The sequence below is a fragment of the Lucilia cuprina genome, chromosome 5, assembly GCF_022045245.1.
Source record: "Lucilia cuprina isolate Lc7/37 chromosome 5, ASM2204524v1, whole genome shotgun sequence".
In the NCBI taxonomy this organism is placed as follows: Eukaryota; Metazoa; Arthropoda; class Insecta; order Diptera; family Calliphoridae; genus Lucilia; species Lucilia cuprina.
In genome coordinates, this window is record NC_060953.1 from 601,066 (window position 1) to 625,723 (window position 24,658).

Below are 24,658 nucleotides of genomic sequence, written 5' to 3' on the forward strand. Positions count from 1 at the left end.
TGTTGTTTTTAATAATTTTATTTATTTTTTATTAACTTTATTTTATTTTGTATTTTGCAGGTTTTACTATTTTCTTATTTCTCATAATTAGGAACTTTTGCTTAAGTAGTTGTTGTTCTTTGCCGTAAAAGTCAAAACGCGTTCCTTGATAGCAGTTCTACTTTTTAAGAGCTTTTTGTTTTTTTTTTGAGACCTGGAAATAAAAATAAAAAAACTATTTTAATTATAATATTTTATGAAAGAGTTTATTAAATAAAAATAAAACTTTTATGAGAATCGCTTAAAAAATTATATGGGTCCAGCTTAACCCACGATGAAACAAGTTTGTTACACAAACATTTTAAAAAATGGTATCTTACAGTAAATTTTGAAAAATGTTATGTTAGAGTAAACTGCAATTTGGGGCGACCATTATGTATATATATCTATATATTTAGAATGATACTCATGTTTTGAATGAAAGACACACTGAAAACATGCATGATGGGTAACATGGAATTTGTATATATTTTTTGTCATTTGTTTCCAATTACTTAGTGATTCCCCCTTGTGCATATATAAAAAAGCGTTGAAAATTATATATAAATCAACGAAACAGAAGCAAAATCTATAAACAATCTAGAACATTATGAACATATGTATTTGTATATACAACCACAATAAGGACAAAAAGGTGGTATTTTATTAACACAATCTTATTTTTCTTAAGTCGTTTCTTTCTTTTACTTCTTTACACATTTTGTATTTACTTAATAGATGCAACTTAAAGTACAATCATCAAGGCGTTAAAATATACTATTTTTATTACATTAAACAAGTAAGAATATATAGTCGGCCATAACCAATGATATGCAACCCTACACACTTTTTATAATAAACGATTAACGTTAAATATTTATATAGTTTTGAGCAATTCATGAATGAGACAAATCATTTTTATGATTAGGTTCATAACCCACATAAATTTAGATAGAGGGTATATGAAAACAAATTATTTAATTATAAGATCCATAGCCTAGGTGAAGTAATGGAATCATTTCAAAAAATATCATTGGACGATATATATTTCGTAAGGTATACATACATATGTGATGTAAAAAAAAAATATTATTTTTAAAAATATGTGCATTTTTTCAGTATCGTAAAGATGACAAACGAGTGCCTTCATCAAGGTATTCTTTAATTTAAACATATACATACACTCACATGTATGAATGCAGACATTAACCCACCAAAATACAGCGGTTTGCATTAAAATTGAGATTATATATATGTAAGAAACATAAAATAAAAATAAAATAATCAATTCTTTTATTTGGTGCTTGCTGGGATTTCAAAAGTCACATAAATACATGTGTGTACATAGGTATGTGTATGAGTATTTCTGAATGTTGTAGTTTGTATGAGTGTTTTAAGTGAACCGAAATATGCATCAACATCCCAGCCCAATAGCTCATTCTTACTTATTTCATGCTTGACAAATTCGACAAGAAATCCTTTGAATTTATCACAGACATACGGTGCATGTGTGAGTATGCGAGTGAGTACGATGTACGACGTCAGTTGTATTTCATTAATAAACATATGTTGGAGCTACAGCCCCACTTTTATCCATTTGTAGAAATTTTCTCATAAATTGTGAATAATTTTTGGGGTTGTAATAAAAAACATTATTTAAAAGAATTTTTTCATTTATCTTAAACTGTCCAATTTTTTTTAAATTGGAGGTATATTTTTTTACTTTTCATCTCCAAATAACTTCCAAAAAAAAACATAAAAATTAATTCCTGAGAATGATTTCAGATGTAGTGAATTTGGAACCAAATAAAAAGGACATCCCTCCAGGCCTGTGTTAAAATCATAACTTCTTCAGGCCTTTTTCAGTACTTCCATGGTGTAAATTCTACATCTTTTTCGCTTCTTTTGTAGTTCTTTTTGCTGTGAAATAGCTTAAAATACAAAAACATTCCTAATATTCACTGCATGTAAAATATGATGGCTATGCGTTTGAATTTTTCATCATGGGAAGAGGAAGGAGAACTTGAGTTGCGTATGTTTATTTGACATTTACTGACGCTTCATGGATCATACAATACTCGTCTCATTTAAGATGTGGTGTTGTTTTGTCAAGCTAATTTAAGACCATGATACGTAATTATAAGCATAATTAGAGGGTTGAGAATGATATAGAAAAATTACCAAAATAAACTGAAGAACTTCAAAAAAATAAAATACATGCATTCTTAAAAAAGATCAAAAGTGTTTTATCTACAAATTAAAGCCAAACTGCATTATAAAATTCATGTATGTATGTATATATGTATGTATGTATGTATGTATGTATGTATGTATGTATGTATGTATGTATGTATGTATGTATGTATGTATGTATGTATGTATGTATGTATGTATGTATGTATGTATGAATGTATGTATGTATGTATGTATGTATGTATGTATGTATGTATGTATGTATGTATGTATGTATGTATGTATGTATGTATGTATGTATGTATGTATGTATGTATGTATGTATGTATATATGTATGTATGCATGTATGTATGTAAGTATGTATATATGTATGTATGTCGTTCTTAATGGAAAGCTCTTTAAATTATCCAATAAAATATACTTTCCAACCAAAACACAAACAATACAAGGCCATCATTTCCACCATGGGGAAAATGAGACTGATGTTGACGATGATGCGTAAGTGGTAGATAAGCTATCATTCAAGTACTTATTAAATATCGATGGCAAACATTTCACGAACTAGCAATGACATTGTGATGAAATCAATTCAATTGATTGTACAATTCTTATTGTTGTTTTTCGTATTTTACTTCACAATGGTAGTTGTATGTGTGTTTACACACATATACAAACATGTACGTTTGGTTGTATGTTTGTATTACGTTGGAAAAACAACAAACAGTCTAGTTAATTGTACGAAAAACTCTCAATTTATTAAGTTTTTATTTAAACGAGAGTGTTTGTACATCTGTGCGTAAGAGTGTGTATGTTTTGAGTTTGTTTGTTGGTTTGGTTGAATGTGCAAAATATACTCATTTAAAATTAATTTAATTAACGGGTAAATTTTTATCAAGTTTATTTGTTATTCATTAACCATAAAGTACAGACAGAAAGCAGACAGCTAGACAAACATTTTACTCTGTTATTTAAATACACTTCAATGGACACACTCCCGTGGACGTGGCTCGCTCAAATACACTTAATAGAGGAGTGTGTCAAAGCCAGGGTTTATCTGCCAAAATTGAAATTAATATCAAATTAAAAACAATTAAAATAGCTGTAAATTAACTGAGAAAATAAAATAAATTTTATTCTGCAATTATATAAATAAGTACCTAAAACAAATTTTTTAAAAAAGTAATGGTAACGATGAAGCAAGCAACTTTACATCAAACGTTTAATAAAACTAATTTTAAAAGCTGTAGTTTTTATTAATATTTTTTAAACAGTTATCCTTTAATTCCTGTTACATACGATTTTTGAGAGAATCAAAAACTAAACAGATTATTTTCAATGAATAATTTTATACAGAATTTTTTGCATTTCAATGAAATTTCAGATTTTTATGATTGTCTACGTTTCATGGCATTATAATTATATAATATATTTTTTTTAGAGAATTTTGCTGTAAAAATTCATATTAATCCATAAATTTTACGTAGTTTTATTGCGAAATTATGGCAAAGAGCATTTTAAAAGAAATAAAAATTAAACAGGAATAAATTTGTTGTACAATTTCCAGTTCAATGTAGAAGCAATTATGTTTGTTATATAAGTAGTATATTATCGTTTAATATAACCCGCAATATGTAAAAAAGAATTTTGTAAATTTCCCAAGTATAATTTTTGTTATGTTTTGATTAACAGAAAATAATGTATTTAATAAGTAAACAAGTATTTGAATAAATTATTGAATAAACCATAAAACTAAGGGGATATTAAACATTGACAAACATAAAATAAACATTGCAAATTCGAATAGAAATATTTATTCATCGTCTGTTATGTATTTTACAAAGAAAAAAACGATTTTTAATGAATTAAATAGTGGAATTTAAAATGGAATTTCAATCAATATTTATTGAAACGCACCCGAGTGATAACACTCACGCGTTAGCATCATTAATATAATGGATTTTGATGCAACAAAATCAATAAACGCTAAAAGTGTAAGTTAGCAATAGGAATTTTCTTATCACTCTACTCAAAATTGAATTCACAATAATTAATTGTTTATCCATAAAACTTTAAATTGAATTTTTATATTTCTGATATCAATGAACAAACTAAGTACTGTGAAATTCTTTTCAAATATTTATTACATTTTCCAATTTAAATTAAACATGGGTTGTACTTTCTTCTTTTTATTATGTTCCTAATAGAAAACAACTACAATTGTAGGAAAAAAATTGTATCATTTAATCATCAGTTTCAGCTTCATCGGCGTCATTATTTTCATCTCTATGCATAATTTATCGTTAAAAAGTGTCTCCGTTAAATCTGTTTATCACACAAACATTCACACCCACAATACAATTCAACCCAGTTCATAGACATTATATACTGTGTATACGTGTAAGTTTATGTAGATGTGTGCAACGTATTTGTATTGAACTCGATTGAACATCATTTACAACCGCCATAACCGTTGACACTTCCTGTGATTGAATCGCCAATTTCCGTTTGAAAAGGACATTTGTTCATTTATTCAATCTCTCACTCACTATATCGACTACTTGCTACTACTATGCGAACAAGCATAGACATAAACATTCATATAAACACAAAATAGCACTCTTGTTTACAAATTCTGCATAAAAATGGTGGGTGTCATTGATTGGATTTGATTTTTTCATTCCCTTTAAAAAGTTGTTTATAATTTTATTTTCTCTATAGATTTAAAATTATATGTTGGGAAATTGAAAAATTGCCATAAATTATGTCTAAAAAATGTATATGTATCGCACATAATAATGGACACGTTCTCCTTTTCCTTTTTTCAACAGATAATTTGTTTTTTTTTCTCACCACCATCTCATTATCATTATCGACATGCTCATCATCATTATTGGTATCATCATGATGATAAATACATATTAACATTATCTCGTTAGGTAAATGAGTTTATATTGTGCAATTTAATGTTAATGTGTAGACAATGATAATATTTATGATATTAATTTTTTCATTTATTCCATAAATACGGGTACGGGTGCAACTGATGAAAATTAAAATAAATAAAAAACTTTATAGAAAATAAAATATTTATTTTAAAACTACTATGCACAAAAACTACTATTTACTATATTCAATTCTAACTCTTTAGTTTGAATTTGGTGTTTTGTATGATTTAATAAATGTACTCCATTTATCATTGATTTTTAATTAAATTAAATTAAATTTAAATTTATGAGTATCATTTACTGTTCAAACAAATATCACAACATTATGAAATTATGGTTTTGATTATAGAAAATTGTTGTAAAAAAAAACAAAAATTTGACATAAAATTGTTTTAATTAATACGGATTATTTAATAAAATAAATGTTTACCATTGAGTACGGACAGCTGTAATGTACATAATATACGAATTATTGATTTTAAATTAGATTTAAATTGATAATTGAAGTTGCGACATTATTAAATAAATTCAACTCAGTACAATTAAATTAAAGATTTAACTTGTGAAGATTCACATATACAGAACAAAGTATTTAAACTAATTAAGCATCAAAATAAATAATTTTTTTTTTTTTTAATTATGCTCAGAAATAATTCGATACATGTTTGCTTTGTAACAAATATCGAATTTTGTAAAATTACATTTTTTTTAAATGTAAAACATTTATTTTAGTATTTTTTAATTCGTGTTTTTATTATATTAAAATATGTAGAATTTAACCAAGCTTTTAGTGTTTATAAGTGAATTTTGACCTTCGAGTCATTTTCTGAAGGAGAGTTTGTAGAGGGGCTAGGTTCAACGTATACAGATTGATATACTTAAATGTAAGTGTAGGACCAATATTTTTGGTGTTAAAAACATCAGCAGAAACGGACACTTTACGACACAAACGCCATCTGGCGAACAGTCTAAATTAATACAATATTTACTCGCAAAAATAACGGCGTTTGCTCTCTGGTGGTGAATAGTTACGTAAATATTACGTATTACAGAAAATTCAAATTTAAAGATCCGTAGTTCGTAGAAATTCTTATAAGAATGTTGTTCTTAAATTTTTCGAAATAATGAAGAATATTATACGAAGCATATCTTAGCGAGATCATTTAAAAACTCATATTTACAATGCAGTAACAAATTATCTAGCAGTACAATGTGCAGATCGCTGTCGTAACTAATTTTAAATGAAGTATAGTTTTGGGCATTAAACAAAAAATTTTCTACAAAATTATTTATTTTTGTCTGAGATGGAAAGTTTAGTATATCTGAGTATATTATGAGAAAGTCAATCGTCACTTAATAGATTACAAAGAGCCAGTAAAAAGCTTATTTTACTGGCTCTCTCTTAAATATTTGAGGACACTCATTAGTTGTTATACAAAGATATTAACCATGCAGTTCAAAGAGAATAATGAGAACAATAATCCAATTTCATAAGTTTTTGTACATACATATAAACCAAATGTTTAAAAATAGTTTTTGTTGGTTTCTTCTATGGATTTTTTTTAATTATGAAATTGTATGATAAAAATACTATACAGTACAATAAATACATGAATTTTAAAGCCAACAATTCAACCACTTTTCAAAACAAAAGTATACTGTTGTGGGTGTGTTAATGTTTGGAAATACTCAAATAGTGAAATGGGTGTTTTTTTTTTGTAAGAACTGTGTATGCATGATGGCGTTAAAAATAACATACATATGTAAATGTATAATGCAAAAAATGGTACATATATATTGTATGTATAAATTAATAAAGAACCAAAGTGTTCATATACATATGCCAATATACACAAAAGCAAACTTCCACATACAGGCTCTGGTACAAATAAAGCGGTAATGTATCCTTTCGTATTTAAATATGTCTGTGTTATAATATTTACTATAAAATATAAAACAAACAAAAAAATAATAATTTTTAAAAATTTAAATTCACTGTGTAATTTATGCGTCTATTAAAACCCATTAAATGAATAAAAAAGCAAATGAATGAATGAACTTATTTACTTTTGTCATGATTCTACAAATGTACATACATATGTACATATACATATATTTGCAAGTATTTATGAATATGTGTATAGTATGTTTAAATATGCCCGACTATGTTTACTTAATTTTAACAATATCCCTTACGTATATATACACATACGGCGACATGTATTAAGCTGCAGAGGAAAAGAGAAGGAATGTGGATTTTAATGCCTCAAAATATTTTTTTTAGCATTTCGATTGTTTGGTGTGAAAAATGGAAAAATGCAATTTAAATTCATTTGTTGTATTTTTCACTTTTATTTCGCTAAATCTTTAATATCCCTATTTTATTTTTTGTGTATAGGGAGATTTCCTTTTTTTGTAATACATATCGCTCATTTACTACAAACTGTTATAATTCAAAAGCGTCGTTTCGCTAAAAATTAAAGACTAAACGGAATATTGAATTATGTCAGTTTTGCAGTAAATTCAGAGGTTGCGATTTGAAACATGGAGGATTATGCATATGTATTGTAAGCCAAAGTTCTCTTATAAATATCGTTTTCAAAATTTTGTCGATAATTATCGAATCTAGTGGCATACTTCGTTTTGAAAAGTTGGGTCAAAATCGGGAGATATTGCGCTATAAAGTAAAAACTATTGTGAGGTGATATTTTATTTTTTTTGGAATTTGAAAAAAATTTTTTCAAGCATAGACATACGAATTAATTTTGAAAAATGGACTTTAGTTTTATGTATTTATTTACTTTTCTATACGTGTGAGTTTTGTTTTTTTTAAATTTAAATAATCAAAAATCATCTCAGAAACAGTTTAAACTTTAAAATGCAATATCTTCTGATTATGACCAAACTTTTCAAAACGGAGTATGTCACTAGATTCTACGACCAAAAATTATGTTCACGTGTTTCAGCGTTTTTCTGTGTCTTTTTGAAAGTTGAAATTTTACGTACAGTGTAATTACTTTAAAATTTTGACGAAAAGAAAAACTAAGTTTACATTGTGTTTGTTTGCCAACAGTAAATAGAAATGTTTAAAAACTTCAAAAGTATTAACTTTCTGAAACGATTTTCCTTTGAATGGTCATAAATGGTCATAAAGAATTAATTCGAAAAAATAATTTCAAATCTGGAATATTCCTAATCAAGTAAACTTGATCTTGATTGTCTTTACAAAAAATAAATAAAATTTCCAACTTTGTTGTCGAAATATGAAATGATTTTTCTCAGTATGGACACAAACCAAAAAGAAAATTGTAACAATAAAACAAAACATTTCAAAAATACATGGAAACTATCCAATTAGAACAAAGAATTAAATTGTCATATAAGATTGTTCGTACACAGTTCTCACCACAATATTCTTATTTTATACCACAACCATGTTGCATTTTATGCAATCTTACCACTATGCACACTTAGCCCAATTTTCAAGTAAACAAAAATTTCAATCATTCTGCTATAGATGGCGCTATTCGCAGCTTAGTGTGTAAATAGCAGTTTAAAGTTCACTTTTATGAATTAAAATTTTAACACCTTTTACTTTTATTGCAGCAATTTATTACTTTTAATTTTTAACATTTTATTGTGACCATCATCAGCAGTTAATTGTATGTATTTTAATCAGTTTTATTTTTTGTGAACAATGTTCCTTTGTGGTTGTTTCCGTTGATTGTACGCAGTTGTAATTATTGCATGTTTGATTTTGGTAAAATAAAAACACTGCCAGAAATAGGATTGAATTTAAAATTACTCAAATGCAACATTTAAATTTGTATGCCCTCCACTTCATGAGGAAGCTATGTACAAATTGTCATCCCGTTTGTTATATCTACAGAATCATTTTACGACTATAGAAAGTATGTATGTACATATATTTCGAGTCCTTATATGTAGATAACTGTAGGAATAAGTTTTCACAAGATCTGTGGGATAATTTTTATGTAATTTTTCGTAAGGTAAAATAAATCGAGAATTAAAATGGATATACCATGTTAAAGAAATAAATTTTACACAGAGATACATATATATTATTACTTGGAAGGAACATTTCTTGTTGTGTAGTTTTTGCATATTGCGCGGAATTTATCGTTAATGAATATTACACACACACGCAGAATGCTATATATTGATGAATTTGTAGTAAAATTTATGGTAATTTCTTTGACATATAACTTTCTGTATTGGTTTGTAAATATTTTTAAAGCAAGTAAACAGTTTTTAAATATAATTCATAAAATTAACGCACTGAATTATGTTCACCCTATAAATTAAAGTCTATAAGGTATTTTGTGTCCATTTACAATTTAAATCTAGTTATTAATATTTCTTTGATGATATGACTATAGGAACTATACACAAAATTTAAGTGAAGGGTGTCGAGCCATTATAAATATGTAGGGTACTAAATAAATGTCCCAAACGAATTAAAAGTTTCATACATATTTGTCGTTTTTAATTTAGCAAAACAAAAACATGGCAAACGATATTGTTGCAACAAAATGATTGACATAGTAGTATTATGTACACAGAGAGAACAACTACAACATCAGCAGCAGCATGGCAACTGAATGTTATAAAAATTAATGATAGTTTTATAGAAATTCGTTGTATTAAAAGCAAGAAAAATCAACAAATTTGAAGTTTTAACAAAATCAACTGCAACAGAAACAACAAAAACATCACAACAGCACTAGAAGCAGCAGCAGCTGCAATCAAAGTTTGCAATTTTACACTTAATTGCTTTCAATTAACCAGAAGTGACTCTTCAGCCGTTATGTCCGTTCAATTAAATTACCACTGTGTTAAAAGTGTGGTGTGTGATAAAAGCAATTGTAAAGAGAATATTGTAAATGTTGAACAGCAGCAAAAGCAATAACAACTACAACTGCAATAAGACAAAAAACTGCAGCAACAACATTAAAAAACGCATACATACAATGAAAATTTAACAGAAAAAGTTGTTGATGAAAAAATTACTGATGTTGCTGCAATTGTTGAAGTTGCTACTAAAAGTACAGAGAAAATATTGTTATCTTTTGGTAAAAGAAATGTATTTACAATGTATGTATTTGTGTGTTTGCTATACAATTTTACCCTTTTTCTCGCTTAAAATACGAATGCTAGTGTGTGTGTGGGAGTTTTTATAAAATTGTATGTTGTTGGTTGGTTGGCTGGCTTGTTGTTATATGTCAACAACATGCCACAAACCATGCAAACAAACTATTTTTACAATTCTCTTACTCTTAATATGGTTTTTTGGTCATGCATGTATTTATACAAACGTATAAAGTATGTAAGCGTGCCTACATGTGCCTATATGTATGTCTTTTTGTATGTACTGCATGCCATTATAAACAATTGGTCGAACATTTTCTGTGTGAATGGTAAAAAGTATGTATGTATTAAACAATCTGTTGCTATTTTATACCCAACAGTGCGAATATATATGTATGTGTGAATGTATTCCGTTTGTTTTGTAATATAGAAAATTGTTTAATCATTGATAGAAAGACTGACAGTTGTTATTGCACAAAGGATTTTTAAGTTTATGCTATTGTTATTGAATACAAAATGTAGCATGTTACTAACATGTTCAACTGTATTGAATACTTTGAACGCTCTTTGATATTTTCGTTTATATTTTCATATTTAATTTTATGCGGTATATTCGATCTAAAAGATACAACAAACAAAACTACAAATTGCCACAACTTTTGTAAACAAATTTCCAAAAACAATATTGTAAACATATTGCACAAAGATGTTAAAATAAATTTCATTGGAAACTACCAGTATACTAACAAATTTCAAACATACGACAACTTTTAGCAAAACACAAAAATTTATATATCATACGATGCATTTAATATATGAACAAAATCTGAAGAGACCTATATTATTTTTTTTACTGCATATAGAGAAAGATATGTATTTAGATTCCAAAAGATAACATTAAATTAAAAACCAATTCTAAATGAACCATTTTTGATGTGTTGCATTTTTCTATGTAACTTTATCAATCGAGTTTTGTGTCGAAATATTTTGCTTAAAATACTAGTCGATCAGTCAAAACAAAAAAGTTAAACTGGATGCATTCATTACTGGCACTTTGTACACACACATGTATATCCTTGCGCACACAGTCCCATCGTACATTGAAATGCGTTGGTGTGAGTGTTGTATGTCATCCTGTCCTTTGTTAAATTTTATGCAAATTTTCATTTGACAAGGGTTAACCAAACACATACTGAGTTCTAACTAATACAATATGAGATGCAAGGTTCTGTTTTTTGGTGATTGGAAAAAGGCTTGAAATGAAAAAAGTTGACAAAAATAAAAACTACAAATGACCCCAGCCAGCATCAATGTGGTGGCCTTGCCACAAGCATCAACCGCTGAGCATACGATACCACAACATTTTGCTAAATTCATGCAATAGCATGTATACAAAATGGCAGACACACTGTATATATGTTTTAATGCTGCACTGTTGTAGCAATAATATTTTAAATGACGACGACGATGATGAAGAGACTGTTGATATTGTATAATATTGTACCTAGAAACAAACAAACAAACACATATACAATTCAAATCAATCGTTATGTGGTCCATGTGAAGGATCTTAAACGAGTAAAGAATAAAGGTTACTACAACAGGATGCTAGTGTTGCTGCTGTTATTGCTACTCATGTTTGCACCTACTGTATACTGCATAGCAATTGAATTTTGAACGACAACAACAAGAAACATAACAAAATAACACAGCCTAACACTTTTAACTTGAAGCAATTACTGACTAACTTGTTTTTAAGATCAAAACCTAAACTTTTGGGAACAAAAAAAAGGAAAACAAAACTGTTAATGTATGCACATAATCTCATGTAAGTAGACTGAGTTATAGAGAGGAGTGTAAAGAGTTTTGTTAAAACTAGAACATTTTTAAATATGCAACAAAAGCATACTTCTGCCTCCATTAAGGGAATGAGTAAAAGAGAATGAGGGGTAGATGTTGGTAGAAAATATATATTTTCCAAAAACTAAAGTGTACTTGTTTTTCTGTGAACATGTAAAATAATGTTATTGTTGTTTTATGCAAACAGCAAGAACAACAACATGTAGAGCAATTTGCCATCACTAGTTAAAATAACACGCATATTTATGTACACATTTATACATATGCACCAGAACGTATACGCACTGTATACTACGTTCCACACACAAAAATGCACACGTATATACATACATGTATAAACTATTATACGCACAAACTTTTATTTACACTCTTCAACATAACCGACTGCATTTGTATTGCAGATAGAGAATTCAGTAAAATGGTTTTCTATTTACAGCCTCAGAATAAGGTTGCGTTTATTTATAAGGACAACTCTTGTGAACCGAGAGGCTTCTTATATTGATTTTCCTCATATGTGTCTAAATGCATAAAATAAAGGAAAAATGTATATATTAATTTTTTTAATCCGCATTTTATTCGTACATTTTTCTCTCATTAAATAGTTTATCACCCTAATAATATTCATGTTTATATGTAAGTTATTATTTGTATGTATGTACATTAAGGGGACCCAAAATTGAAGTTGCTGATGTTCCCGCCGAAAAATTTTTGACAAGTTTATTGATAAGCTGGATCAAAGTATAAACGGGGTCATCCTAATGTATAAACATATGAACATATTTGAAGATATATTTGTGTATATTTTGTACGTAACCAAAACAATGCAAAAATAAAATGATGCATCAAGTACTGATAAACTTCAATGATTTTCACTTAAAAATTGTTGTCTGTTATTTTTAAACGTTTTTGTATTATTCTCTTTGTTTTTATTTTGAATTTTGTTAACAACAATGTAAACAAATTTCATAAAATACTTGGAAATTTACTTACATTAAATGTTGCATACATCGACATTTATCTGTAATTAAAGTATTGATAGCATTTATGTATTTTTCCTGTACATATGCAAGTTTTAAGTGATTATATGTATTTATAAATCTCTGTGTGTATATTGAAACAATGAAATAACAAAATTTTAAACAAAATAACAGGATGGTTTCTAATCAAACCAGGTTACATTATTCCAAAAACGTAAATTTTTAGCCAACTTGTCAGCAGGAATTTTGAGTAATTTAAGTACTTATTTCTTTGTCATAAAATTTTGATTTAATATATATATTATTTCATATGCGTTGACAAACTGTTAATAATTGACTGTTAAAGTTCTAGAGAGTTGAAATAAATTTCCACTTTACTGGCATTTTAAAATATTTAAATTCTTTATAAACTCTTAAGACAACCTAAAATGTAAATGCTTTTGCAAATCGTATATTGTTATACATAGATCTACCACAGTTGTTTTTTATCTTTAGTTCTTAATTTGCATAAGTAAACATTTAAAAATTGTATGAGAGAGTTGGGATGGATTTAACCTTTAGGCAGTTTATTTATTATTCTAAATTTTATGAATATTATTTTGATTACTTAAAAATATATTTTGGCTTTTTTGTTGTTGTTGCTGTTATTTGTTTGTGGGTTTTTGGTTGTTGTTTTATTATTAAAACTAGATTTTATGATGCTGTAAATAAAGCAACATATTTGAAATGAATTTATGCATGAAATACTTACTCCTGCTGAATGGAGTAGATGCTAAAATAGTGAGTGTAGAGTGTACTTGGCACATATTACGTGGTCCTATGGGTATTTTGCTGAAATTATAAATATGAGTGTGGCAAGTGTGTGTGGATGTGTAATAAACATGTATTAATGTTTTACATTCATATTGTTATTAGAATAAAAGTATAAATATTTGTTGTTTTTGGTATTATGTAGTTGTTGGTGTATTAGTGTTGTTGTTAGTGTTATAAATGTTTAGTGTTTTTATGGTCTTGTCTTACACGCATTAATTACAAATGCAAATAAAAGGGTTCTAATGTTTTATTTTTATATAGTTTTCATATCCCTGTCTGCTTAGTGAGTGAGTTTTACTTTCATACTGACATTTTTTTCATTTTACACAAGTAAACAATTGAATTGAGAGTATGTATGTTTGTATGAGTGACTTGCTGTTGTTGTTATATTATTTAATATGAAATTCCATTAGTTTATGCATGGTGTATGTAAATTAGAGTAGAAGGTTATTAAGTGTCATATTTATTAGCAAAGGGAATAAATTTATGATTCATAAATATCTGAGAGCCTTATAAAGGGAGGTAATTTCAACAACTTGAACAACTGTAAAAACAGTTTTCCCTCTTAAGCCCATTCTTGTTATGTTATGGTACGGTATGTGATTTGTTTTGTTAAATTTTATTTGCTTTGCTTGTTTTATTTTAATTCTAAAACTTATATAAAGTAAATTTATCAATTTCTATGTAAATAATAAAATTATCATATTGTTTTGTGACTCTAGCTGAAATGTAAATTGAAATTAATTTCTATTTTCTTAATATATTTCAATTATTCAATTCATTATAGGAAAAAATATTCTATAAAAAAATGAACTAGTCCTTAATGAATATTGACACATTTTGTTTGCTTCAATTCTATTCTTAGATGTTTTTTTTTCTGTTTTTGGTTCGAGAAGATTTTTGTGGAATATTTTAAAAGAAGCAACTTATTGTTTTTCATGTTCAACAATTGTGTCAATATTAATTTGCATAAGAAACCGTTAAGTTAATTCCTCAATACGATTCTAAAGTATAACGAAAAGCAGAAACAGCAACGAAAAAATGTAAAGGAAAATGTAATAAAACTTTTCTAAATGTCACTTAAGACCAACTAATGAACAATTTACAAATGGCTACTAAATGTGACATTTTCTCTAACTTGCAAAACAATAGAAGGGACAAAATATAAATGAGAAAAATTAAGTAAAACTCCTATAGGTTTTCATTACTTGCCACCATTTAATAAGTTGAAAACAAGTAGTAAAAAATAAACCCAATAGACCACTACTGTTTAATTTCTTTAAACAAATGAAAATTAATGATGGCAGGCAGCATAATTAATTTAGCAACGACTTGCTTTTTCTTCTCCATTATTTTACATTTATTTTAAAGGTTTAAAAGGATTTACATTCAATACGTCTAGACTACACCTTTACAACCCCAAAAATTACGCATTCTGTTAAATAATACAAAATCTCAATTACTCACTCCTACTTATCAATTGCGGTTTTTGTCAATTAACTTTGGGCATGAGTAATTTATGTACTACAACAAATACTAAGTTAGACAAACAGATGCACACACATACATACATACCCAAACATTCATACAATTTAAATGGCTACATAAATCCTTAAAAGGAAATGCAAATAAATCTACATTATGTATGGTAAAACCACAAGACATTATAGTAGGCTTTTAATAGTTCATAGTACAATAAAAATCTCTTTATGAGTGTGTGTAGATTGGTTATAGTTTTTTTAAATAAATTTAAAAAGTAATGTTAACGATAGTTTAAAACTACAGTTAAACGTTATAAAAACTGTTTTTGATACAGAATTTTATTAATGGTAAAATCCTCTTGCAGCATAACATAACTTTTTAGAAATGCATTTAAAAATCATGTTGTTCTCATTGGATTATAAGAATCAATCATGTAAATAACCAACATAAATATCGAAAATGAAGAATGGAAAATAAAATACATTTGCTTTTTACTAGGTAGGTTAGTAGTCAGTGTTGTAGTCTGTCAGAACGGATGTAATAGGTTCGATGTTGATATAATTTTTTTCGAATTGATATAACATACATTCGAAACGAACGAAATATTTTTTTATTTAAATTAAATATTTTACTCAATATTTATTTTATTTATTCTGACATTTCTTTTCACGGAAAATTACATTTTTCTCATCGGTTCACGAAATACCCAAATAAACAATATAAATCGTTTTTTCGTTTTACTTTTACACATAACCAACAGCTATTTACATATTTAAAGGGAATTAATTTTAATTACTTAACTTTTTCTTACAATAACTTTTCTGCAGTTATTTAATGTTTTTCATGTACATACTTTTAAAACAATAATTATAATAATTTAAATAAATGTCTGTATGTATGTAAGTACATATATTGGTATGAACTCGCCTAAAAGATATATGAGGGTTTATAAAGGTATGTATGTATGTGGACACACTACTACCGGAAAACAAATCCGATTTTTTAATTTTATTTGTAAAATTGTATGTTTTTAGTATTGTCTTTTATTTTTGTATTTCTTACCACATGTTCGTCTCAACACTTGCATGCTTGTGGCAGAATCACGTGGTTTGTAGTAGAAGTAGTAAATTGTATTCGTTTTCTTGCCACTATACGCACATATACAGACATACATACAGGTGGTATAAATATAAAGCACACGTACGAGTTTCAACAAACACAAACATACAGACAGGCAGGCAGACAAACAGACATGCATTTATGTGTAAAGAAAAACCAAATTAATTTTTGTTGTGGCTTTTACGAAAAAATATAAAACAAAACACGGCATATAACAAAAATACTATATGTAACCATATTTACTTGATATTAAATACATTTTATTTTCCAAGCAGGTGGATTAATTGAAAAGTAAATGCAAATAAACCGGCTCATCTTTAATATTTAAAATATTTTAAATCTCTTTGAAAATTTTATTTTAAAAACTTTTTAAACTCTCCACATATTTTTTTATTTCTAGGACTACGAAAGGGTTTATAAGCAAGAAAAACTAAAGAAGCTTTAAAGAAGCAAAAACCGCATAATGTTACACCTGTGTTTTGCCATCCAACCAAACAGTCTGCCTTTTGTTTGAGCTGAATATGTGTTCCTGCATGAATGTCTGGTGGTTTTTTAATATACGGAAGCCGAGTATAAATACAAATGATGTAATTTAAATAATTACTAACAACAACTATAACAAATGTAAAAGGAAATTCTGTGTTTGCAACCAGGCATACGAGCAACTTTAATTAGCATTGAAATTTTTGTTTCTTATATTTTTAAAGCAAAATATTAAATAAAACTTGAACGATGTCGTAGCAAGTTGAATAAACTTTTTATTTAAATTCACTGAAAATCCTTAAAAAATGACAGTTTCTTATACGGCAGAAGTGGCACATAGCACTTGGTTTGGTTGTTTTCCAAAACTTTTATTAAGGTAAAGAAATAAGGTTTCTAATGTCGAAAAACGCTTTCATTTTTTATTCTTATAATTACTTTCTTTTGAAGATGGCGAGCTAGCATTTACAAACTTATTTGGGTGGATGTTTTGACTTATATAGGCATTTATTATGCTATAAATGGAACTTATCGTTTCCTATTGAATGCGGACCAAAAGAAGTAAGTATTTCTTAACTAAAATTGGAAACTCATTTCAATTTTTTCTTCGTGGCTTTAGAACGTTTGAAGTCTTTGTGAAATATTGCAATACAAGCTCTGCTTTAATTCCTTTGATGTTTGTATTGGGCTTCTATGTCTCGATTGTTATTAAGCGCTGGTGGGAACAGTATATGACTTTGCCCTGGCCAGACAGCACAGCTGTATACGTCTCATCTTTGATAAGAGGTCAAGATGAAAATGGTCGTAAAATGCGTCGAACAATTATGCGTTATGTTTGCCTAAGTCTAACTATGGTTTTGACAATGATATCACCACGTGTTAAAAAGCGTTTTCCTACCCTGGATCATTTAGTAGATGTGGGTTTATTAGTTGAAAACGAAAAAGTTATATTGACAAATATGAATGAGAAATTTGCCAAACATCCAAAGCATTGGATGCCTATAGTATGGGCCTCAAGTATTGTTACACGAGCACGGAAGGAAGGACGTATACGCGATGATTCTTCGTTGAAGACACTCATCGATTCTTTAAACTCGTTTCGGGGCATGTGTATGGTTTTGTTATTTTATGATACAATTAGCATACCACTGGTTTACACTCAGGTTGTAACTATAGCAGTCTATTCGTATTTGTTGACTTCGGTGTTCGGTCATCAATGGACTGGGGAGACTGATGATAAGGGTATGATGAATATCGTGGACTATTTCTTTCCTTTCTTTACGGTTTTGGAATATTTATTTTTTATGGGTTGGCTTAAAGTTGCAGAATCGTTGATATGCCCATTTGGTGATGACGACGATGATTTTGAGGTTAGTTCTTTTAATTATTAATTTAGTTGTGTAATTCGAGTCAATCTTTTCGGAACGAATTTCAACGATGTCATCCTACACAATTTTACGTTGCTTTTTGAAGGTAAATTGGTTAATTGATCGAAATTTACAAGTTTCATATCTAATTGTGGACGAAATGCATAATGAACATCCCGAGCTTATAAAGGATCAATACTGGGATGAAGTATTTCCAACAACAATGCCATATGAAACAGATGGAATAATAAAAATACCAGAGGATCCGCCACTACATTCTACTGCCGAACTGGAAAAGAAAAATACAGCCTCCAGAGTACAAATTTTGGTAAAATCATATTACATCATAAAAATTTCGAATCATTTGTATATTTTCAAAAGCAATCAGTTACTAGATTCTTTACTAAGCATTGTAATCGCGAGGAAACATATAGCCTGGATTTGACAGAAAATTTAAATAAATCTGACTCGGTTTTCAGTCAACCTTCTGAAACTTTACAAAAAATTCCAAGCACATTAAGTGATAAAAATCTCAAGAAAACTAAATCCTTAAATTTGATTCCTACAGTTAGTAACATGTCATTTTTCAAGGAGGACTATTACCTCAAAGCAATTGAAGATGAGGATGAACCAGATGATTTTGAAAAATTAAAGCAACAACGACAACAAGAAAGAATGCAGCGACAAAAGACTCAATTTAATTTCAAAGACCAGACTGGAAATGCCGATGATCCTAAAAGTACAAATTCTACAATGTCTAAAGGATCACAAGATAAAAAGTCAAAAAGGAGTTCATCCTCAAAATCATCTCTTGCTAATAGCAGCGAATCCAAGAAGAGTGTTTAATCAAGTAGACATAAATATTTATGCTCTATAATTCATGAGTTTTAAACAATAGTTTTTTGAAATATGTGTCAATATTCTGTTATTATAATTTTTTTATATAAAAAATATATAGTTATAATTTTGAAATAAATTTAGAAAAATGACCGTTACTTATACAGCTGAAGTTGCTACTTGCAAAAAATTTGGTTGTTTTATAAAATTACTAGGCAGGTAAATAGTTGAACGAATAATGAAAAACATTGGTCTCAATATATGCATTTTTGTTGCAGATGGAGAGGCAGTATTTATAAATTAATTTGGTTGGACTTGGTGCTGTTTTTAACTCTGTATTATTGCATCAACTGGATTTATGTTTATTTATTAGACGAGGAAGCTAAAAGGTAATTAAGCTCATAATATTTGTAAAAGATCAATCATAAAAATAAATTTATTTTAAATCAGAACTTTTGAGAGTATAGTCTACTATTGTGCCAGTTATACGAGTCTCATTCCTCTGTCTTTTGTATTGGGTTTCTATGTCAATTTGGTTATGACACGCTGGTGGGAACAGTACATTACAATACCTTGGCCCGACTCAATAGCTGTTTTTGTTAGTGCTCATGTGCACGGCCAAGATGAAGGCAGCCGTGTAATGCGCCGCACTGTCATGCGTTATGTGTGTTTGTGTCTGACTATTGTGTTTACTATGATATCACCATGTGTAAAAAAGCGTTTTCCCAAAATGAAACATCTTGTTGACGCAGGACTTTTACTGGAAAATGAAAAGAAAATTATAGAGTCAATGGACAACTCGTTTCCTAAATATCCAAAACATTGGATGCCCATAGTGTGGGCGGCTAGTATCATAACGAGAGCACGAAAAGAGGGCCGTATTCGTGATGATTTCGCTGTCAAAACAATAATCGATGAGTTAAATAGTTTCCGTGGTCTTTGTGGCACCTTAATGTACTATGATTTTATAAGCATTCCTTTGGTTTATACGCAAGTTGTAACAATTGCAGTTTATTCTTTTTTTGTGGGCAGCTTGTTGGCTCATCAATGGACTTACAACAAAAATAATACTTACGAATCATTGGATTTTTATTCTCCTATATTTATAACATTGCAGTTTTTCTTCTATATGGGCTGGTTGAAGGTAGCGGAAACCTTGATTAATCCTTTTGGAGAAGATGATGATGATTTTGAGGTAACGTATTTGTGAAAAACTAACATCTACTTAAGTTTCTATATATATTGTAGGTAAATTGGATGATTGATCGAAATTTACAAGTCTCGTATCTTATAGTCGATGAAATGCATCACGAACATCCAGAATTAGTAAAAGATCAATACTGGGATGAAGTTTATCCTAATGAATTGCCCTACGAAAGTGAAGCGAAACGAGAGCAACCACCAGAACCGTCCACCGCCAAATATGACTTAGAAGATGCACCTAAGCGAGTAGTATCTAAAGTAGCATCTCAAGCCGTAAGTACTAATCTCCGTGAGATATAAAGTAATATAACAATTTCATAAGCTCATATCTAGAACTCTGTTGCACCAAATGGAAAGCCACGAACTTCAACACATAGTAATTTAAATCAACGCAGTCAACGATTTAATGAAGCATTTCAACGTTTTTTCACACATTCGGAAGATAATGCAACAAATACAAGCGTAGATGTGGAAAACAGTTTTCAATCAGTTTCCGATATTGAAAATATCGAACATATTACGTCTTATACACACTCAAATATTGATGAATATGAGTCTCAACTAGACAATGAAAAACTTTGGAAACGATCTGTATTGGAACCAGTAACAGAAGAGGCTGAAGAATTTTCTGAAGCTCAGGAGGACGAAGAAGAGCTGCTGAATATTGACGAGGAATATTATGAAAATGAAACACCAACATCATGTGAAAGTGGTAAGCGGTATGTGTGATAATAATATAAAATTAAACAATTTTCAAAAAATTTCTTCAGATTCCGATTCTGATTTATTCGAAAAACTTCGTATTGAACGCCAAAAACAACGTACGCAAAGGATGAATGATTATTTGGAGCGACATTTTGGTTCCAATTTTCAATTTGTTAAAGAGTATTTAACTAATTTGGAAACAAAAGCTAATAAGTCAACATCATTTGAGAAAAAGGAAGAAGAAAAAATTTTAACTCATCTGAAAAATAATGAAAATCTTTCGACGCCTATAACTTCTACTGCTAATCAAAAACTGACTTCTGTAACACTGCTAACAATAGACAGAAATTCTTTGGAGCGAGAGTTGCTCACAGATTTAGAAAACTCGAAATTGTCGATAACGAATGATATAATGAAAACTAATGAAGAACCAACATCAAATATTGATAGCCATGAAAATATATCTTCAACATCTACGAAAACAGTTCCATTAAAACAAGATTTCCAAATATTTCAAATTGCTTCAGAGAATTCTATTTTATCACCAGAAGCTCAAACCGAGTTAGTATTACCATCAATAGAAATTAGACCTTTTGGGTCATCTCCAGCATCAGAAACAATAAATCAAGTTAATTTTTCTGCAAATATTGAACAAAAATCACACCCCTCTAATGAATCTGAGCTATTTTGGCTTTCTAAAGCCACATCTCCATTAGGTTCTGCAAGGAGCGTATCTACGCAGTCTTCTTTAGTAGATGATTGGGAAATTCTGTCTACAGGAAGCACATTTGGAGAGTACAGAGTAGATATAGGTGAATCGGAAAATGAACACAATACTTAAAATAAATACACTTCTTTTGCCTTAACCATTTATTTATGAGTAGAGTTTGTTTTATAGTTTCACCAAAATTACAACAATTTATTTTCTCAAGTATTTTGATTATAGTCTCGTTTTGCTTAAATGTTAATACACACTTATATAAAAATGGTATTTTCATAGTCATAATTTCAGTGTATGTAACAAAAATGTATTTTAGACCAAAATACTATAAATAATGGATATTATCATTGGTTTTGTTTAAAAAAATTGCGTTAATATTAAATTTTCGCTACATTTTCGTTTACCATAAAAGCATCTTGGTTACCCAAAAATATAAAATGAACAAACGCCATATGTGTGAAATACAGTGGAAAGGGTTGAGGCAGTTACGATACGTATAAGTTACTGAGTATTTATGTGAAAAACAAAAAAATTCTTTGAAATACATTCATATTTCATTGTTGTAATATTAGAGAGGCAGAGGATATGAAAATATGAAAAAGTTGCTATATTTTCGAAAGCTCATTAAGTCGATTTATGTGGCATGCCATAAATTGTTGCAACAAAATGTTCTTCTGTGCAAAACAAAATGACACCATACATACAGACTACTACATTTAAGGATATTGTTGTATTTAGTTATGTACATATGGATGTATGTACATTGTACAATCATCATATATTAGATATTTAGTTGCCAGTAGGCTGTATAATTTTAACCACATTAAAAAAAAGATACAGAGAAAATATTGAAGACCATTCATATGTAAAATGTTATGTTTTGAAAAAAGCCAAGTAAATAAATTACAACCAAAAGCAGATTTTATAATAAAATCTAATACTTATTTGTGTATGTAACAACAATTTGTCAAATAGAAGCATGGCAACCCGGGGAGGCATTTCATGAATGTGTGAAAATTTAAATTTGAATTATTACATGCGGTAAAAATAAATAAGAAAATTTTAAAGTTTTATTTGAATTAAAATATTTATAAGCGCTATTGTAGAGTTTTATTTTGGGTGGGGTTGTATTGTAATTTTGCACAGATGTCAATAATTTGTAATTTTTAGAATTTGGTTTATATGCAATCAATGTGAATTGACTTAAAAAATCCATTAAAAAATTTGTTAACAATTTATAAAAACAAGTAGACTGAGTGCGGTTGTGTGGTATGTGTATTTATTTTAAAATACAGTGTATGAAATTTGCATACAAAAAACGCGAGCTCGATATAATATATATCATTTAACCACTTTTTAGAGCGGAATATTGAAAAACTGACAATTTTCTACTTCGACTTTAAGAACATAGTCTCCCAAATTATCCAAAGATATGGTCGTAGATTTTAACCTTTTTTATTTTATTTTTTGATTTTATTAAGTGGCACTAAATATTTTGCGAACAGAATCTTCCTAGATATTGTAAAAAAACTATACATCAATTAAAACGTGATAAAAATTAGACAACCGAATTTCAAGTATGGACCTAGTTATTCGATCATTTAGCTAATTACAGCTTTTTAATTATTTACTACATTTATGTCTAGTTTCATTATAATATATCGTTATTAATAGCAATATTAGAGTGATTTTCAGAATAGAGCCTTTAATGGAATACTTGGTTTAATTGTAAACCAAGCTCTACAGAGTTTAAAAAATTATTTATAACATAAAACAAATTTTTTTACCTTACTTTAGGAACATTTTAGACGTTTAGTTCTTCTTGTCTTTCAAACAGACGAACACATGGATTGACGGACAGCTAGGAAAACCTTAAGATTCTTGTATTTTCACATAAAATGGGTTAATGTTATTCTCTAAGTTACATACATACGTTTCAGTATGTGTATGTATGGAAAATATTTGCATAAAAGCAAATAAGACAATATTTTCCTTCTCTCTGATGCGTAATATTTTTGTTATTTAACGCGTCGCAGAGTTTTCTTATTGTTTTTATGGAAATTGGCAACCAGACAGTCAAACAAGTCACATACAATAACAAATGTACATTAGTCGTGGCCCAACAAAGATTTACGTTTAAAAATTTAAGACATATTTAGGGTAATAAAGCTATGTAAACACGAATGTCAGAACTTACAATGTTGGCAGAAAAATTGTAAGTTGACATGGTTGTTAGACATTTTTTGAACATTTTTCTGACAACATTGTAAGATCTAATAACCATAGTATATGATTATGTTCATGCAATAGGTTAAATATTTAAATATAATTAAAAAAATCTATTTTTTAGGTGCAAGTCAAATGTTAACTTGCAAGAAAATATCAAAATTGAAACAGTAAAATAACGAGGGATAAACTTAAAGAATAATATCCAACTAAATAACATTTTGACTTCAATCGTAAGCAATTTGTGGCGAAATTTTCGTTGTTCTACTATACTGTGTGTATTTTGAAGTTATTTTATACTTATGTATGTAAGTATATATATGTCTATGTTTGTATACACATATGTTTGCATAAATATTTATAATGATGACTGTCTCTGGAGGAGAAAGTCTTTAAAAATGTAAGCGTAGAAAGAAATCAAAATAATAACATCAAAAATGAATTACTTGTGAAATGATTTTCCTCTTTGTTGGGTAAATAAATGATAAATATACATGAGAAAAACATTTTCCAATTTCCTACATTTTGGTTTCAATTAAAAAGTGTGACATGGGAACACAATGCTACATATACAATATTAAAGACAAGAGCATATTGTTTTA

The 24,658-nt window shown here is 28.4% G+C and overlaps 1 protein-coding gene and 1 long non-coding RNA gene across 3 annotated transcripts in view; one reads left to right on the forward strand and one right to left on the reverse strand.

The window, feature by feature from the left end:
- LOC124420298 overlaps positions 1 to 24,658 on the reverse strand; it is a 137,602-nt gene continuing 112,944 nt past the window's right edge. The window contains exon 5 of the long non-coding RNA XR_006941102.1: positions 1 to 193. This is a non-coding gene — a long non-coding RNA (uncharacterized LOC124420298). The remainder of the gene's footprint in view (positions 194 to 24,658) is intronic.
- LOC111691209 (bestrophin-4-like) lies at positions 17,217 to 22,750 on the forward strand. 2 transcript variants are annotated; one of them, XM_046952616.1, is made up of 7 exons: positions 17,217 to 17,376; positions 17,448 to 17,558; positions 19,480 to 19,590; positions 19,652 to 20,396; positions 20,450 to 20,677; positions 20,738 to 21,116; positions 21,175 to 22,750. In XM_046952616.1, exons 1-7 carry the CDS (start codon positions 17,306 to 17,308, stop codon positions 21,948 to 21,950), a joined length of 2,421 nt encoding a protein of 806 aa, XP_046808572.1. In that variant the 5' UTR covers positions 17,217 to 17,305; the 3' UTR covers positions 21,951 to 22,750. The 2 variants fall into 2 exon arrangements, with proteins under 2 accessions (XP_046808572.1, XP_023309634.2); XM_023453866.2 differs by lacking the exons at positions 17,217 to 17,376; positions 17,448 to 17,558 and adding an exon at positions 19,213 to 19,420.